The sequence below is a fragment of the Salmo salar genome, chromosome ssa15 (genome assembly GCF_905237065.1).
Source record: "Salmo salar chromosome ssa15, Ssal_v3.1, whole genome shotgun sequence".
Lineage (NCBI taxonomy): Eukaryota > Metazoa > Chordata > Actinopteri > Salmoniformes > Salmonidae > Salmo > Salmo salar.
In genome coordinates this window covers 47,528,202-47,547,427 of record NC_059456.1, presented here as the reverse complement: position 1 = coordinate 47,547,427, position 19,226 = coordinate 47,528,202, and the positions used below count along the sequence as shown (strand labels likewise).

Here is a 19,226-nt window from a genome sequence, read left to right as displayed (position 1 = left end):
CTCCCCCCCTACCACAACTCTCCTGAGAGATCCCTACTCCCCCCTACCACAACTCTCCTGAGAGATCCCTACTCCCCCCTACCACATCTCTCCTGAGAGATCCCTACTCCCCCCTACCACAACTCTCCTGAGAGATCCCTACTCCCCCTACCACAACTCTCCTGAGAGATCCCTACTCCCCCCTACCACAACTCTCCTGAGAGATCCCTACTCCCCCCCTACCACAACTCTCCTGAGAGATCCCTACTCCCCCCTACCACAACTCTCCTGAGAGATCCCTACTCCCCCCTACCACAACTCTCCTGAGAGATCCCTACTCCCCCCTACCACAACTCTCCTGAGAGATCCCTACTCCCCCTACCACAACTCTCCTGAGAGATCCCTACTCCCCCTACCACATCTCTCCTGAGAGATCCCTACTCCCCCTACCACATCTCTCCTGAGAGATCCCTACTCCCCCCTTACCACAACTCTCCTGAGAGATCCCTACTCCCCCCTACCACAACTCTCCTGAGAGATCCCTACTCCCCCTACCACATCTCTCCTGAGAGATCCCTACTCCCCCCTTACCACAACTCTCCTGAGAGATCCCTACTCCCCCCTACCACAACTCTCCTGAGAGATCCCTACTCCCACTACCACATCTCTCCTGAGAGATCCCTACTCCCCCCTACCACAACTCTCCTGAGAGATCCCTACTCCCCCTTACCACAACTCTCCTGAGAGATCCCTACTCCCCCTACCACAACTCTCCTGAGAGATCCCTACTCCCCCTACCACAACTCCCCTGAGAGATCCCTACTCCCCCTACCACATCTCTCCTGAGAGATCCCTATTCCCCCTACCACAACTCTCCTGAGAGATCCCTACTCCCCCCTACCACAACTCTCCTGAGAGATCCCTACTCCCCCTACCACATCTCTCCTGAGAGATCCCTACTCCCCCCTACCACAACTCTCCTGAGAGATCCCTACTCCCCCCTACCACAACTCTCCTGCGAGATCCCTACTCCCCCTACCACAACTCTCCTGAGAGATCCCTACTCCCCCTACCACAACTCACCTGAGAGATCCCTACTCCCCCTACCACATCTCTCCTGAGAGATCCCTACTCCCCCCTACCACAACTCTCCTGAGAGATCCCTACTCCCCCCTACCACAACTCTCCTGAGAGATCCCTACTCCCCCTACCACAACTCTCCTGAGAGATCCCTACTCCCCCTACCACATCTCTCCTGAGAGATCCCTACTCCCCCTACCACAACTCCCCTGAGAGATCTCTTAACTACCTTGTTGCCTCCCAGCGGTGCGTAAATCATGTGTAATAGTTATCTGTTGCATTGATGAAAAGTGTCATGAAATAATGTTCTCAGAAAGCCTTATCTAGGTAGTAGAAGTAATAACGTGAGGTAAATGTCTAATCAATTGTAGCAATGTGTTATTAATAGGTAATAATGAACACAAAAGATCAACTGAGTTAATTGAACACTCCATCATAAAGAAATGACCCTCTCTAAATTAAACAATGTAATTCATTTCAGCAGGCAACTCAGAGACAATTATTTTCGCAACCAATTCTTCTCCTCCATTCATTTTCCCCTCGCCAACAATGCAAACCTACCTATTTGACGATGATGGACGAAAGCAATTTCACACCGACGAAAACAACGCAAATTCCTTTCAAACCCACCCCTTTAAGACCCGGCTCTCTCAGGTAAAGTAGATTACAGCCTACAATCCTAATGACCCTCAGACAATGTGTGCCCGCGCATGTGTGTGTGTGTGTGTGTGTGTGTGTGTGTGTGGAGTTAATTGAGAAAGAGACGTTCATCTCCCATGATAGACTACATAGTTGAAATGAGGAGGATTCCCTCGTCGGCTCCCGTTTCCAACCAGAGGCAACACTACTACACCATGTCAACAGTGCCTCACACACTGTTGACATGTCATACCTCCACACACTGAGCAAAACAACAACTACTTTCAATAACACTGTGTGGGACTCATTCACTAGGTATATTCATATCTCTCTCTGTCTTTATATGATTAACACTGGGGTGTAATTCATGCTGAGTGTGAATATATGGCAGTACAATGACTCACCATCCACTAGCCTCCTTTCATCTCATTTTTTCCTCACCTCCCATAAGAAGGGGGGGGGGCAAGGAATAAGAGCTAAAATCCTTAGGATTAGTAATCTTGCTCTGAGGCATAGGATCAAATAAAGTGTAAACTGCTAAACAGAGGAAGACACGGAAGTACAGTCATTCCAAATACATCTTCTCTAGGCAGCCGCTCAGTCTATAAAGTATCTTCTCTAGGCAGCCGCTCAGTCTATAAAGTATCTTCTCTAGGCAGCCGCTCAGTCTATACAATATCTTCTCTAGGCAGCCGCTCAATCTATAAAGTATCTTCTCTAGGCAGCTGCTCAGTCTATACAGTATCTTCTCTAGGCAGCCGCTCAGTCTATACAGTATCTTCTCTAGGCAGCCGCTCAGTCTATAAAGTATCTTCTCTAGGCAGCTGCTCAGTCTATACAGTATCTTCTCTAGGCAGCCGCTCAGTCTATACAGTATCTTCTCTAGGCAGCCGCTCAGTCTATACAGTATCTTCTCTAGGCAGCCGCTCAGTCTACACAGTATCTTCTCTAGGCAGCCGCTCAGTCTATACAGTATCTTCTCTAGGCAGCCGCTCAGTCTACACAGTATCTTCTCTAGGCAGCCGCTCAGTCTATACAGTATCTTCTCTAGGTAGCCGCTCAGTCTATACAGTATCTTCTCTAGGCAGCCGCTCAGTCTATACAGTATCTTCTCTCGGCAGCCGCTCAGTCTACACAGTATCTTCTCTAGGCAGCCGCTCAGTCTATACAGTATCTTCTCTCGGCAGCCGCTCAGTCTATACAGTATCTTCTCTAGGCAGCCGCTCAGTCTATACAGTATCTTCTCTAGGCAGCCGCTCAGTCTATACAGTATCTTCTCTCGGCAGCCGCTCAGTCTACACAGTATCTTCTCTAGGCAGCCGCTCAGTCTATACAGTATCTTCTCTCGGCAGCCGCTCAGTCTATACAGTATCTTCTCTCGGCAGCCGCTCAGTCAACACAGTATCTTCTCTAGGCAGCCGCTCAGTCTACACAGTACCTTCTCCAGGTAGAGTGCGATTCCCCCCCTGCTTTCAGAGCTGAGCTGGACGCAAATGTCTCTGTATCTGTGAACACCTTGATTCACAACCATAATGTTGATATGCATGACAGGCACTTGACTACAGTTGAAGCTATTGCTTTGGGTTTACCACCTCTGCTTTGAGGATTTCAGACCTCAAAAGTTGAAGGGGAAAGATAGTAACCATCTAATTGCACAATTTCAGATGGTGATTATCTTTTCCATTCATTTGGGAACTCTCTCTAGTGTTAGCCTCTCCTCTGATTTCTCATCGCTATGGGGCACAGATGGAACTCAATCTCTGGCCCCTGTGGAGCATCAGTATCATCCTCCCTCTGTGCCAGACATACTGTACTCCCTCTGGGACAGACAGATCACAGATCACTGGATATTTTCCCCCTCCATCCCTCCTCTCTACCTGACCACCCTGTCCCAGCCCGGGCCTCCAGGCCTCCCTGAGATCCAGTCCGCCTGTCTCCCACAGTGACTATCATTAATTAAGCGTGTGATTGACTCTCTATCTTCTACCCCCACTTCTCTCTCTCTCACTCGCTCTCTTTCTCTGTTTCTCTCTGTTTCTCTCTGTTTCTCTCTGTTTCTCTCTGTTTCTCTCTGTTTCTCTCTGTTTCTCTCTGTTTCTATCTGTTTCTCTCTGTTTCTATCTGTTTCTCTCTGTTTCTCTCTGTTTCTCTCTGTTTCTCTCTGTTTCTCTCTGTTTCTCTCTGTTTCTCTCTGTTTCTATCTGTTTCTCTCTGTTTCTATCTGTTTCTCTCTGTTTCTATCTGTTTCTCTCTGTTTCTCTCTGTTTCTATCTGTTTCTGTCTGTTTCTCTCTGTTTCTATCTGTTTCTCTCTGTTTCTCTCTGTTTCTCTCTGTTTCTCTCTGTCTCTGTTTCTCTCTGTTTCTCTCTGTCTCTGTTTCTCTCTGTTTCTCTCTGTTTCTCTCTGTTTCTATCTGTTTCTCTCTGTTTCTCTCTGTTTCTATCTGTTTCTCTCTGTTTCTATCTGTTTCTCTCTGTTTCTCTCTGTTTCTATCTGTTTCTATCTGTTTCTATCTGTTTCTCTCTGTCTCTGTTTCTATCTGTTTCTATCTGTTTCTCTCTGTTTCTCTCTGTTTCTATCTGTTTCTCTCTGTTTCTATCTGTTTCTCTCTGTTTCTATCTGTTTCTCTCTGTTTCTCTCTGTTTCTCTCTGTTTCTATCTGTTTCTCTCTGTTTCTATCTGTTTCTCTCTGTTTCTATCTGTTTCTATCTGTTTCTCTCTGTTTCTATCTGTTTCTCTCTGTTTCTCTCTGTTTCTCTCTGTTTCTATCTGTTTCTATCTGTTTCTCTCTGTTTCTATCTGTTTCTCTCTGTTTCTCTCTGTTTCTATCTGTTTCTCTCTGTTTCTATCTGTTTCTCTCTGTTTCTATCTGTTTCTCTCTGTTTCTCTCTGTTTCTCTCTGTTTCTCTCTGTCTCTGTTTCTCTCTGTTTCTATCTGTTTCTCTCTGTTTCTCTCTGTTTCTCTCTGTTTCTCTCTGTTTCTCTCTGTTTCTATCTGTTTCTCTCTGTTTCTCTCTGTTTCTATCTGTTTCTCTCTGTTTCTATCTGTTTCTCTCTGTTTCTCTCTGTTTCTATCTGTTTCTCTCTGTCTCTGTTTCTATCTGTTTCTATCTGTTTCTATCTGTTTCTATCTGTTTCTCTCTGTCTCTGTTTCTATCTGTTTCTATCTGTTTCTATCTGTTTCTCTCTGTCTCCCTCCCCTGCAGTTAGCTCCAATTCAGTCTCTCCATTTCTCCTTTTCTTACTCTCTCTCACTCTTTCTGTCTCTCTCTCTCTCTCTCTCTTTCTCAATCTCACACACAAACTCACAGCCAGGTGCCTAGCAAGACTCTGCAGCATCATTTAGTCTACCCCCTCAACTCCACACCTCTTCTCAACCTCCACCTGCCCTCTTCCTGTCCTCCTCACCCTGTCTTCCTAAGGTCTGGGATATCTGCCAACTTATACAGGTTCTCTCCTCACCTCTCCTCGTGCCACATAGTTGACAGTCAACCCGGGAGCTGTAAACCACAGCCTGAGGAAAATGAATTCACAACGGTGTGACACAATGCTCTGAATCAAAATGGCTACAGCCCTGGGACTTGAGGAAGAGTTCACATAAAACAGTCAGGAGAGGAGCAAGAATAACATGTATCTAGAGCTTGCAAATGGAGATGGGCCTGGCCCAGGGGTGCAACTTTCACTGGGGACGGTGGGGCCACATTGTGAAATTGCATTTTTGCCCCCCCAGTTTTAGCATTGCAGACGCCTCCGAGCGGTCGGGTAGGCTGTTTGGAGTGTTTATCCGACTGATTACTATACAAAAAAATGTATGTCTTCTAAAACCAAAGTTGCGCCCCTGGTCTGGCCAATACACATTTGTTAAAAACAACTTGATTTGCAAAGCTGGTATGCTTATGCATATTTGTTTATGTGTATGCTTGGTATCAGTCACCAAAATATGCCATTATTCTACATTGAGAAGAGGTGGTCTCATAAGGAAATCATTCATAAGGAAGGAAAGAAAGGAAGTCCTTTATTGTCTGTCATCGTGTAATTGATAGTCTGTGGCATAAAACACTATTTTTCTCCCTAACAATACGGCCTATCTTTCATGGTGACCTTGTTGATGCAGCAGGCTGGAGAGACAGACAGGCAGGGGATAGAGAGAAACGGTTTTGAAATGGATCTGAATCAGCAGGACGGCACCGGCATAATGCCCTATTGATGCCCATAATGTGTGTGTGTGTGTGTGTGTGCGTGTGTGCCCGCCATTCAGACAGATGGAATACAAGGCAGCATGAGGAAGTTCTGCTAGGCTCCTGACATTCATGCCAGACATAATGAAGCTTGACATTGGAGATCATTGATGCTGATGACAGTCCTTTTATAGTGACGCCAAAGCATTCAGTACCTAAGTACAACTGGAAAATGCTGAAGTGGTATTACAGTTTCTGCGTCCCAAATGGCACCTTATTCCCTGTATAGTGCACTACTTTTGACCAGAGCCCATGGAGAGAAGGGTGCCATTTGGCACACAGGCAGAGCATTTCTTGTCTCTTTCCCCTGTGCTGCCCTGAGTTGATGAAGTCCTACAACAGGCAGCGATGACATGAGAGGTCATCATTATTGAGGCGCTGGACAATCTGTTTAAAGGTGCGAGGCAGATAAAAGCTCTTGTGTCTGTCGCTTGGCCCTGTGCTCCAGGGCTCCGGGGAGAGTTATGGCTTTAATATGAACACCGCCAGTTCAATTTGTCCTCCGGGCGTCAACGCGACGCTCACCGTGATTACTTTCTTGGCAAGCCGGAGACATTCATTGGCTTAGAGTCAGGATGCGTTTCACAAAGCCCTCTGTTATATGGCGTGGCGGGGCGGGGGCAGGGTAGGGAATAAAGGAGGAGAGAGGCATCCATGATGTGTCCTGGATGGCACTATATTCCTAAATAGTGCACTAGTTTTCACCAGAGTCCTATAGGCCCTAGTTAAAAGTGGTGCACTACAAAGGGAATAGGGTGCCACACACTCTCGGGGAGACCTAAATGGGACCCTATCTCCATCCCCAGAGCTGGGGCTAACATGATAGGATAGGCATAGAAGTAGAATCTCTAGAACGGGTAAATCCCCACAGGACGTTGAACTAAATGGGAATAACTGTTCTAGGGATTCTATTTCTATGAGGTAAGGCTGGAAGACCGGCCAAGTTAAACTGGAAGACCGGCCAAGTTAAGCCCGAGAGGGGGACCTCACGATATGAGCCCGAGAGGGGGACCTCACGATATGAGCCCGAGAGGGGGACCTCACGATATGAGCCCGAGAGGGGGACCTCACGATATGAGCCCGAGAGGGGGACCTCACGATATGAGCCCGAGAGGGGGACCTCACGATATGAGCCCGTAAGGTCCCCCTCTCAGGCTCACAATACTGGTCCCGTGTGGCTCAGTAGGTAGAGCATGGTGTTTGCAACACCAGGGTTGTGGGTTCGATTCCCACGGGGGACCAGTACGAAAAGAAATGTATGAAATGTATGCATTCACTACTGTAAGTCGCTCTGGATAAGAGTGTCTGCTAAATGACTAAAATGTACTGAGGTGCCGATATGCATTGCGATTCTCACGATGCAATACGTATTGAGATTCGATACTGTGATTTGATATTCCAAACATATTGCTCAGTATATGTCTGCTGCAGGGAGACAAGAGAGAGCATGAGAAAATTAGTTTTGATTATTCAGGGAAATAAAAATGATGAAATCATGCTGGCTCGCTATTTAAAAAGAAGATGGAGAACAAGCGAAAGGATGAACAATAGATTGTTTTAGTATGTCCAACAGGTAATACGCTCATCTCATCTCTCTCACACACACATCTCTCCATTCCCTTCCTCCAGGATAATTCCTCTTCCCACCAAACACCCCCCCGTCTCTCACACCCCTTATCCTTTCCATCTCTTTATTCCCCCAATCCCCTACCTGAATGGTGGGTGGAGAGCGCTGTTTCCTTGTGGTGGTCGTAGACAGAGTGGTGGTGGTCTCTATGAAGGTGGTGGACATCTCAGGTGGCACGGAGGTGGTGGTGCGGGCAGCGCCCCTACTGGTGGGTACATCCCCCACCAATCGCACGCTCCCGTTCACCTTGATGTTGGCGTGGCCTTCGGCAGCCATGTTGAGGACCTTGCGATAGGAATGGATAAACTTTTATTGTCTCAAAGTGGACAACTGTCTTAAACACACTATACATTACCCAGTCGAAACATATACACACATATATATATATATATATAAATCAGTGGAGGCTGGTGGGAGGCGCTATAGGAGGATGGGCTCATTGTAATGGCTTAAATGGATATATATATAAATCAGTGGAGGCTGGTGGGAGGAGCTATAGGAGGATGGGCTCATTGTAATGGCTTAAATGGAACAAAGTCAAACATGTGGTTTCTATATGTTAAATGGAACAGTATTAATTTCATTCCAGCCATTACAATGAGCCCATCCTCCTTTAGCTCCTCCCACCAGCCTCCACTGATAAAAATAGGCCTAAATTGTACATTACCCATGTGGGTCTTTCTATAAATAAAATGGGGCCAATGTGTGACATTGGGATCAGCATTTCAAAATGGTTTGAAACAAAACAAATAAAAGATTTTTATGCAGTTCCACATGTGTATTTAGAGAAATATATGCAAATTAGCTCATAACTCCACTTACAACAACATAGGCCTAGGACTATACATCCTTTAAGCAGGGTTTATTTACACATTAGCAAGTCAAATTCAAGCCCTTTCAGGGACTTATTCAAGCATTTCATTAAAATATCCAAGGACCTCAATGTTTTACAACTGTGCAGCAGGTAGCCTGGCGGTTAAGGGCCTTGGGCCACTAACCAAAAGGTCGTTGGTTCAAATCCCAGAGCCGACTACGTGAAAAATCTGTCGATGTGCACTTAACCCTAATTGCGCCTGTAAGTCACTCTGGATAAGAGCTCTGCTTAAATGACTAAAATTGAATAATTTAGATGTATGTACATATAGCCCTTAATATTGAACCTCTCCCCATTACCACTTTAAGAATAATGCATTTTTTAGGCCTTGCCAAAGGATTGATTTCAAATTATTATTGTATTCTAAAACACTATGTGAGAGTAATGTGGACTTGCCTGAATAAATAAATTGGATGCATGCATGACGATTTTTCTGTAGCCTGTGGCCAACATAGGCACATGTAATAAATCCATGAATAGCAGTAGCCTGAATCTCACCATCTCTGTTTTTATAATATAATATATATATTATCTTTTGAAAAATATCCTTATCTAGTATTAGCAGACAGATATAGACATCTGTAGCACCAGCAAACGTTTTTCTTTCAGCATCTCCACTTGTATAGTTAAGGACACCCCTCATAGCCTGGTTCCTCTCTAGGTTTCTTCCTAGGTTTTGGCCTTTCTAGGGAGTTTTTCCTAGCCACCGTGCTTCTACACCTGCATTGCTTGCTGTTTGGGGTTTTAGGCTGGGTTTCTGTACAGCACTTTGAGATGTCAGCTGATGTAAGAAGGGCTATATAAATACATGTGATTTGATTTGATTTGCAGGATTCAATAGTTGGAATTGTAACCGTTGTTGCCCTGTCCCTTTTTCTGTGATTGTCATTCTAATGGAATCCAGAAAGAACAAAACCCTGTCCTCAAACATTTACATCACAAGGTGCAAAGTTATGGGCAAAGACACAAAACATCCACACCAAATTCAATATTTTGCTTGATCAAAAAACATGGAAAACAACCACTTTCTGTGCAGTATTAATTGTACATTACTGTATTGTACATAGGCTGGTCATCTAGGTTCGTACCTGTTGACTTTCCATCACCATGTAGAAAAACAATGACCAATACAGTCATTGAGTACATCGAGACATCAAGTGGTTTGTGATGATGTGGCTTAGTTGGTAGAGCATGGCGCTTGCAATGCTAGGATTGTGGGTTTGATTCCCACGAGGGACAAGCATGAAAATTTATGCTTGGACAAGAGTGTCCACTAAAAAGGAATTAATAGACCATTTCAGCTTTCACATAGAAATAAGTTGAATTATGCAAAGTATTTCAAGAAACTAGAAGACATATCAAGCAATTATTTTGGGATTCCCAAATATTATCAGATTAACTGTTTTGTACAGATAATTATCAAACTCAAGTTACAAATGCTGGTAAACACTCAAATAGGTTCACGTTTAGTAAAAAAAAAAAAAACTATTGTGCACTGGGCCTTTACCACATTTACATTTTAGTCATTTAGCAGACGCTCTTATCCAGAGCGACTTACAGCAGTGAATGCATACATTTTATATCCATACATTTTTTTATTTTTTTTTCGTACTGGCCCCCCGTGGGAATTGAACCCACAACCCTGGCGTTGCAAACACCATGCTCTACCAACTGAGCCACAGGGAAGACAATACTAGTCCTGTATTAGCAGACTGATATAGATGTCTTCAGCACTGGCAAACCACACATAGTTTTACAGCAACAAATTAGTTCAACAAAACCTGTCAACTGAAGCAGCGGGAAACAAACGAAAGTGGCCACATCTCTCACAAAAAAGTATCAAAAATGAAATCATGGATAATTATAAGGGAGCAGGAGTACTTAGGAATTGAGTACAATAATTACCAGGCCTTTTCAAGCACCAAATTGAGGAAATGTCTGAATTTCAAGGTAGGGCTATTCCAGTACTTGAATTTTTTAACTCCAAATTCAAGTTCAAGTAAGCTACTTCACACCCCTTGTATTGTTTACATTTGCAGGTGTAACATGGAAACTGAAATGTATTTGTCATGTTATTTGAGATTACCATATCCTATTGTGAAGAAGCCCACTAGGCGATGTAATTTGTCAGTATATCCAGGATATTTAATAGGAATAGCGTTGGGTGTTGCGCAATAGTCTATCCTATACAATTATGTGTCCAATCCGAGGCACAAAGACAAATGAAAACATGAACTCATTACCCTGATGTTTTCTTTATTAAATCTAACAAGACCCTGCTGTAAATCAAGCAGACAACAACAGATTGTCAACATCAATTCGCCAGGAACTTTAGAACTAACTTGGATCCAGGCACAACCATCTTCACCAGCTTAATGAATGAGACATACAACATCTCTGGACATTCCTCGCACTCGGGTTGTTGTAGGATGGAATGTGCCATCACAACAGCTGTTCCTCACTTGACTGTCATTCCGAAAATTCCTTCCTGGATCAGATGATGATGTGTGAAATGATCACGGCGTAGCCTATTCAAACAGCTGAACACTAAATGTGCATCCAACAAGTATTACAGGCTACACAATTATTGAATAACCGCGTTAATAACGTTTTATGTCACGCGATGTTGGACAAATCCATCAAGACGCCAACCATGAGAAAGGGTTATAGGTTTTAAATCAACTTAGGAATTTCATGGAATATAGATACAGTATGTCACCACTTTATATCTTAATGTAATGACATGAAACAAATTGTCAGAATATTATCAATGACTTATCAACAGCTGTAACAAGTTGTCCAGCACAGGAAATCTTCACCGGTACACTAGTTTATAGAAAGACCCATGTTTGTCATACACATCGTACACATCTCATACAACCACATACACATATTTCATTGCACACTACCCTTACACAATTTTTCCAGTAAACTTCCCAATAATCCCTGGTTTTCCAGAAATCCTGGTTTGAATTTCGGGAAAGTTAACAGAAATATGGGAAAGTTCCCGGAAATTTGCAACACTACATGGGAACAAAATAGTTTTTTTATATACCTTGAGGCCGTTGTAGTAGAGACCAGACAGCTGTCCCTGGTAGGGACGTTTACGGTCATTACCGCCTATAGAGATGGTAGCCTGGGTGTTGAAGATGGTGAGCTGCCGGCCTGAGAGGAGAGGAGAGGGGGACAGCAGGGAGGACACCATTACAATGCACTTTAATGGGTTGAAATTGATCCATTTAAGTAGTCTGCACTCATAATATCCATAAATTGGTTGTACTCAAATCGTTTAAGTACTCTGCACTTATAATATACTCTAACGATCATTTGGGGAGAAGCACTAGGAGTCAGCGTAAGTTAAGGTGTGATGTTGCACTGTATCTAGACTGTTGTACATCCAATGTGTCAATGTTTTAGTTGCTTTTGTATGTAAATAAACCATGGAAAATAAGGTTTGTTAAGTGTGTTTGGAAAAGGTCTCTGTCTTATGAACAAAAAAGAGCAGAGCTCACCACATTTGCAATGCCCTGAACAATGCAATGTAATCATGCAGTTGAATTATTTTGAACTTACCTTCGTATTGTAATATAATACAATCAAATGTAACTAATAGACTCTCGTACATGTCATGACATCCACGGTAAACTTCATTAAACGGGAGTTAAACATCGCAGTCAGAACACATTGCTAATGCATCATTTCTGAAATGAAATATATAAATAACACTTGCCGAATGCAGGGGAGTCTTAATTGGAAAACACATTTCTACAACACACACACACACACACACACACACACACACACACACACACACACACACACACACACACACACACACACACACACACACACACACACACACACACACACACACACACACACACACACACACACACACATCACTGCAGGGTTATTGCGTTTGTCACATTCACAATTCCAGTTAAAATAGATTGGGCATGAAATGACATGGAAAAGGAATATCATATCATCGTAACATCAAAATAAATATCATGTTGATTCATGCATGTAGTTAACACTATGGGAATTCAGAAACGTTGGGGTTTTAGATGTTGTTAAAGGGACTTTATAATCATCTTAACAGGTTTAGGCAATGACCTTTAAACGTAGTTTATAATGATATTACGTCAAGCAGGAAACTTAGTATAGCAGAAAGCATCAGGAGCATCGTTCTCCTATACACCCCTCCATTGTAATAAACGGTAGCGTGGTAGCGACTAGACAATGAAGAGTAAAACACTGTTTGGAATGAAAGCAGACTATTTCATTCCAGAATGACTATTTCATTGCAGTCTATTTCAGTGCAGTATGCACAGTGATAGCTCTACACAGCACCAAGATGAGTCTAAAACAATAGGCACCAAATAAATAAGAGTACAAAATATGCCCTCTGTTTCATTCGTCCTCAAATATGGCATGAGCTTTGAGCAAGACGCTCAATTCATAGTCTAAAGTTTTTTTTGTTGTTGAAGCAAAGTACATGTTGTTTAACACCTATTGGCTGTACTATTGAGACTTATTTCTCAGATGTGTTCATGTATTGTTTATGGATTACACCAGTCCCTTTAACTGTTCAGCATCAATGATTCAAACTGATTTTAAACAAGAATGACAAAAGGGAATGGCACTAAAAAAATCGACGTAAAAACTAACAAAATAAAATTGACAGTAAGTTTAGTTTAATTATGGTTTAAAGGGTTTAAAAAGCAATTTTCATTCTAGAAGGTTTGAGGGGAAACAAGCCAATGACATGACAAGAAAAGAAAAACATTCTAGAACAATCTAGAAGATCTGGTAAAAGGTTTACCTTTCTCCTGTAGCCAATCTTCTACCGGCCTCTTATAATTGAATGGGATTTTCTTATTAGCCATTTGATAGCGCTCAACATCGCTTGGTCCTTTAAAGTTTGAAAGTTTAGAGAACAGCTTAAAACAGTCGGCAGAGGCAACTGTCAAACAGTCATCATTCACATTTAGACACCGATTTAGAAAAGTTATTTAGCCTTGTTTATAAAGCAAAGTTAGTTTCAACATAAATGTTTAGTTGTAAGTTTAATTTAAAAAACTTGGTAAGACATTTTTTTTGTGTGCAAATGGTCAACTTTACTTGAGTAAAGCACGGTTTCCAACATTGTCTAACAAATAAACACAAAAATTCAGTAAAACCATGTCCATGAGACCAGAACACACAAAGAACCTGGAAAGATGTGTGCATTCATGTGTGTTAAACAATACAAAACATTTCAATCTCCATAAAACCTGCATTCATAAAAAAGGATCAAAACGTTACATAGGTTTCCCGTCTCAACAGCCCTACTCTGGGAGAGATACATCATTTCCACTGGACAACACCTGTTCTACGTTCCAAATGTTCTCTTATAGTGTACTACTTGTGACCCGGCCCCTAGGGGGAATAAATCAAAGGAATATGGTGTCATTTTAAACAGAACCCTGCTCTTACATTTCAAGGGCCAAGGAACAAGTCAGTTAAGCAACAGTATGGAGGGGATGAGGTACTGAAGGACTGTAATAAAAGAGAGCCGCAAAGGCCTGCTGGGAGACAAGCAGTCTGATGACCGAGATTTGTGGAGGACACGACATACAGATGAGGTTATTAGCAGGTGGTGTGTGCGTGCGCGTGATATTAACAGCATAGTGTGCGTGTGTGTGTGTGTGTGTGTGTGTGAGTGGCACGTGTCTGCGTTATTACCAGGGTAGTGTGTGAGAATGTGTGCGTGTGTTATTAAGTGCGCAGTGTGAGGTCTCGCTGTTAGTTCTACCCTAGCTGCAGCCAGTTCCCCTCTGAGACTAAGGAGAGTGTGTTCCAGCAGAAGGAATAACTATTTTATGATGAATATATGCAGTAGGGCTTTCTATATTAAGTACAATCTCCCTCTCTCTCTGTCTCTGTCTCTCCCTCTTGGTTTCTTTCTCCATCTCTCTTTATCCCATCTTTGTACTGTGTTCAATGTAAATATCTATGAGCTATATATCTAATGTATGTGTCTATAAGTCTGTGTGTAAAGTACACTATGATCTGCTAACATATAGATTATACAATGGCCAATACCATTCCTTTGTGTGCATTGGGATAACATTATGATGCTGGATTCCTTCACCCACACAGAGGTAACCATCCATTTTTACTATCACTTTGGGGAGTTCAAATTTGATGGCAATGTTTTCAAACAGCGAGCAGTACTAGCGACGTCTGTGAAGTGCGTACTGAATAATGGAGAATGTGAAATGATGTCACTCCCTCGATGAGGATGTTTTGGAGAAACAAAGACACTTTGACAGTGTACAGAGGAATAAAGAATATATTTGACTGCAGTGTTTTGGAGAAGAAAATTGGAAGTGCGATACTTCAAAAGCGTGAACATAGTGAATGTACTTCAAACATCTCTTTTAATAATGCGTCGCGGCACGCTCGCCGAGTCAAACGTTCTCAGAGGACAAATCTCGGATATGATAACGTCACAACATGTTTCAGTTCTGCAGGGGGACCTCTTTTTACTCCGCTCCATCACATATCCACCCCAAACTATGTGACGTCGGTGGGGAGAACACAGAACACACTGACTTGGCTGACGGCTGTTTGGAGTCTCTCTCTCTGCCTTTCTTCCTCTCTTTCTTCTACTTTTATTTCTTATTTTCAGACCAAAGAGAGAAAAAAAAATGACTTGGCTTCAAAGCATTCAGGTTAGTGAGTGTTGATAGGGAGAGGAGGGGGTGGAGAGGAGGAGGAGGAGGTCTAAAGTAGAGGAGGAGGGGGTGGAGAGGTGGAGGGGGAGAGGAGGAGAGGGGAGGAGGAGAGGAGGAGAGGGGAGGAGGAGAGGAGGAGAGGGGAGGAGGTCTAAGCAGAGGAGGAGGGGGTGGAGAGGAGGAGAGGGTGGAGAGGAGGAGAGGGAGGAGGTCTAAAGTAGAGGAGGAGGGGGTGGAGAGGAGGGGGGGGGTGGAGAGGAGGAGAAGGAGGAGAGGAGGAGAGGGAGGAGGTATAAAGTAGAGGAGGAGGGGGTGGAGAGGAGGAGAGGGGAGGAGGTCTAAAGTAGAGGAGGAGGGGGTGGAGAGGAGGAGGGGGAGAGGAGGAGAGGGGAGGAGGAGAGGAGGAGAGGGGAGGAGGTCTAAAGCAGAGGAGGAGGGGGTGGAGAGGAGGAGGGGGTGGAGAGGAGGAGAGGGTGGAGAGGAGGAGAGGGAGGAGGTCTAAAGTAGAGGAGGAGGGGGTGGAGAGGAGGACGGGGAGAGGAGGAGAGGGGAGGAGGAGAGGAGAGGAGGAGAGGGGAGGAGGTCTAAAGCAGAGGAGGAGGGGGTGGAGAGGAAGAGGGGGTGGAGAGGAGGAGGGGGTGGAGAGGAGGAGGAGGAGGTCTAAAGTAGAGGAGGAGGGGGTGGAGAGGAGGACGGGGAGAGGAGGAGAGGGGAGGAGGAGAGGAGGAGAGGGGAGGAGGTCTAAAGCAGAGGAGGAGGGGGTGGAGAGGAAGAGGGGGTGGAGAGGAGGAGAGGGTGGAGAGGAGGAGAGGGGAGGAGATCTAAAGTAGAGGAGGAGGGGGAGGAGGAGAGGAGGAGGGGGTGGAGAGGAAGAGGGGAGAAGAGGAGAGGGGAGGAGGTCTAAAGTTGAGGAGGAGGGGGGAGGAGGAGAGGAGGAGGGGGTGGAGAGGGGAGGAGGAGAGGAGGAGGAGGTCTAAAGTAGAGGAGGAGGAGGAGAGGAGGGAAGGAGAGGAGGAGGGGAGGAGAGGAGGGGGGAGAGGAGGAGGGGGAGGATGGAAGGAGGATATGAGGGGAAGTTAAGTAAAGACTGCAGCGATGCTGTGTAGCGAGCTTTATCTGGAGTTAATAAGCACCTAGCAAGGTTCTTAGTGCCTTTGATCCAGACAGGGTGTGGAGACTGAGTCTGAAAGGCAGCAGCCAGAGACAGGCACACTGTCAACTGTTTGAGGAGTAAGAGAATGTCCCCCGGGTCCAAACTGAAGGTAGCACCCACAATAACGACTATACCACCTCTCTCTGTCTCTCACCACTCTCTCACCCTCTATCCCCTCTCTCACTCTCTCCCGTCTTCTCTCTCTTCGTCCCTGTCTCTCTCTCCTCCCTCTGTGTGGGCGTGTTTATTTCTGTTTGCTGAGAGGCTCTCACACGGATTACTGTGTTGTGAATCTGGCTGCAACTAATATGAAAGTAGAAACACCTTTTATGACGAAGGTAGTTCTTAGCGTGGGTATATCTTTAAAATTGTTAAAGGTGATTCAACTGGTGACCTCTCAATCGAGAACGAGACAACTTCGTTTTTCTAACTTTATGGCTTTTCTTAGGCGCAGAGTAACAGTCAATCGTTAAAGGTGATTCTAGCAGTGACCTTGCATGAATAGAGAATGATACATTACAATGTTTCCAACCCAAGTTTAACTTTTCTTTTGACCGGGGCCCCTATGGGGATGTCAGTGAGTCTGACAGCTTTGGAATCGATTCAAAGCCTTTATCTTGGATCAGTTTGTGACACTGCAGTTGAACAAGCTGCACGTTAGTGAATGTCTGACCCTGAACCCTTCTCTAAACAACCATGGAAGTGAGACATCAAAACCACATCTGGTACCCCCTTTTCATTTGAAAGTATGTTTGTGAGTGTGTGTGTGTGTAACCGTGTTTCCAATTCTTCACCCGCAGCCAAAACAATATCTGCATTTTTCCCTCCTGTGATGGCAGTGTTTCAGTCAGAACACACGTTGGCACGGTGACTGTCGGTAGGCTCTAGGCTCACCAGGGAAACCTGGCAGGAGTCTGTCGCTCAACGCCGAAGGCATATTAAGATCAACCTCCTAAGCAACACTCCATCTCAGTAAGAATTGATTGGATACCCTTCCTCGTTATCCACCCTGTCCAAAACTACTTCTTTTCACCCTTTCTTTAAACCCTTAGGTTATATCCATCCTACTGCTGCACCCACCCACCTACCTCTCTTCCAGTCTGCCCCCTGCTTCCTGTCTGTCAACCTCACCCTCACTGTCCTCTGTTGTATCAGTCCCCTGCATCTATTTCCGAAGCTCTCCCTCTTTCCTTCTCTCTCTCTCTCTCTCTCTCTCTCTCTCTCTCTCTCTCTCTCTCTCTCTCTCTCTCTCTCTCTCTCTCTCTCTCTCTCTCTCCCCCCCGTCTCTTTTTCATCCTCCACTCCCTCTCTCTCCCCTCTCCCTCCCCAGTCCCTCCCTCTCTGCCTGTCTCTCTTTCCTCCTCCCCTCCCTCTCTCTCCCTTCATCTCAGGCTGCTCTTCTATTTCCTCGGTCTCCTCCTCTCCTCTCAGACAGACGAAGAGACATTAGAGCATTCATCATTTATCCCATTGCCCGGAGGTTTCTACAGCGTTCAAAGGATGAGTTAGAGCCAGAGGCTGAGGCAGCAGAGAGCAAGGCAGGCTGCTTATCTCCCTCTCTCTCTCTCTCTCTCTCTCTCTCTGGTACTGCCTGTGGATAGAGAGAGAAGCAGCTCGTAGGCGTATAGGAGAGCGAGAGATTGTGTCTGAGATAGAGAGGTAATCATGTTCGGCCAGTAGGTTACATGAGTATTTAACTCTCTCACTAAGGCATCGTTTGGCTGCCGGTCTCTTACTGAGATAGAGAGAGAGACTAAAGCACCTAGTGAAATGAAAAGGTTTCTGCTGAAAGACACTCAGTGGCCTGGAGGTCAAGGCTAGTCATGATATCATTACGACGGGTTAATGGTGTTTTCGTTTTTTGTAAAGACTTGTGTGTGAATGTATATGTGTGTGTGTTTGTTTACTGTCTGCTGGCTGTCTCTTCGCTATGGCAATCCTCCTTCCCTCCCGCCCCTCCCGCCCCTCTCCAAACACACAATACAAACTCGCCCTCCATCTATACCAGCATCTCTCCCTCCATCTCTCCCTCCATCTCTCCCTCAAGCACAATATGGCCACAGAGGCCAACCGTCACTCAACCAAAGCGCTGCTTGTCTAAACCTGGGCCATAATCAATCTACACGCATGATTTCAGCCCAGCTCGGTCCAGTAACTCCCTGATTCCAAGACACAAACCCATGCAGAAAGGTCATGTTGTACAAAATCAAAGTATAAACGGATTCAAATACTTACATAATGCATTGGACTAGCCTATTGAAAACAAGCCCAGTGTGCGTATTGTCTCAGTATTACATTGGATAAAATAGACATACATTTTAGATGAGGAGCTAGAGGGGTGAAGAGAAACACAGACAGAAAAGGAATCATAGACAATTGGAGAGAGAAGTAGATGGAGAAAGCAGAGACGGCAGAGGGAGAGAGAGAGGCGAAAGAGGGAGGGAGAGGCAGCGAGAGAGAGAGACAGAGGGGGAGAGAAGGATACAGAGAAGCTGTAAATGACAGACCGAGAAAGAGATAGAGGAGGTAGAGAAAGAGAGATGACAGAGACAGAAACAGATTGAGAAAGAGAGAGAAACAGAGCTAGATGTTTTGCTGAGTGGGGGCACGTTGCAGTATGGATGACTGGGTCTGGAGAGAACAACATGCAGCTCCCTCCCTCCCTCCCTCCCTCCCTCCCTCCCTCCCTCCCTCCCTCCCTCCCTCCCTCCCTCCCTCCCTCCCTCCCTCCCTCCCTCCCTCACCTTGGACTTGCTCTAGTGCACATCCTACCTGGCTGGGGGCGAGACGTATGGACCCCAGAGCTATGCTGCTGGGGTTGGTACGGGCTGGGCTGACACTGGACCATACCTACTGTAAACCTGTGAACCGCCTGAGGGAGTCAGCAGACGTGTGGGGTGTCAGGGGGTTTTAC

The 19,226-nt window shown here is 45.0% G+C and overlaps 1 protein-coding gene across 15 annotated transcripts in view; it reads right to left on the bottom strand.

Moving 5' to 3' along the window:
• The window catches only part of nrxn3b (neurexin 3b), a 416,790-nt gene that overhangs the window by 34,025 nt on the left and 363,539 nt on the right, over positions 1–19,226 (bottom strand). For 12 of the 15 annotated variants that reach the window (XM_014145020.2, XM_014145027.2, XM_014145023.2 and 9 more), the window contains 3 exons: positions 13,263–13,352; positions 11,493–11,602; positions 7,648–7,848 (listed from right to left, as the gene is read on the bottom strand). In XM_014145020.2, coding sequence (XP_014000495.1) covers positions 7,648–7,848; positions 11,493–11,602; positions 13,263–13,352 — 401 coding nt within the window. The remainder of the gene's footprint in view (positions 1–7,647; positions 7,849–11,492; positions 11,603–13,262; positions 13,353–19,226) is intronic. The other 3 variants (XM_014145028.2, XM_014145029.2, XM_045695797.1) reach the window with 1 other exon arrangement.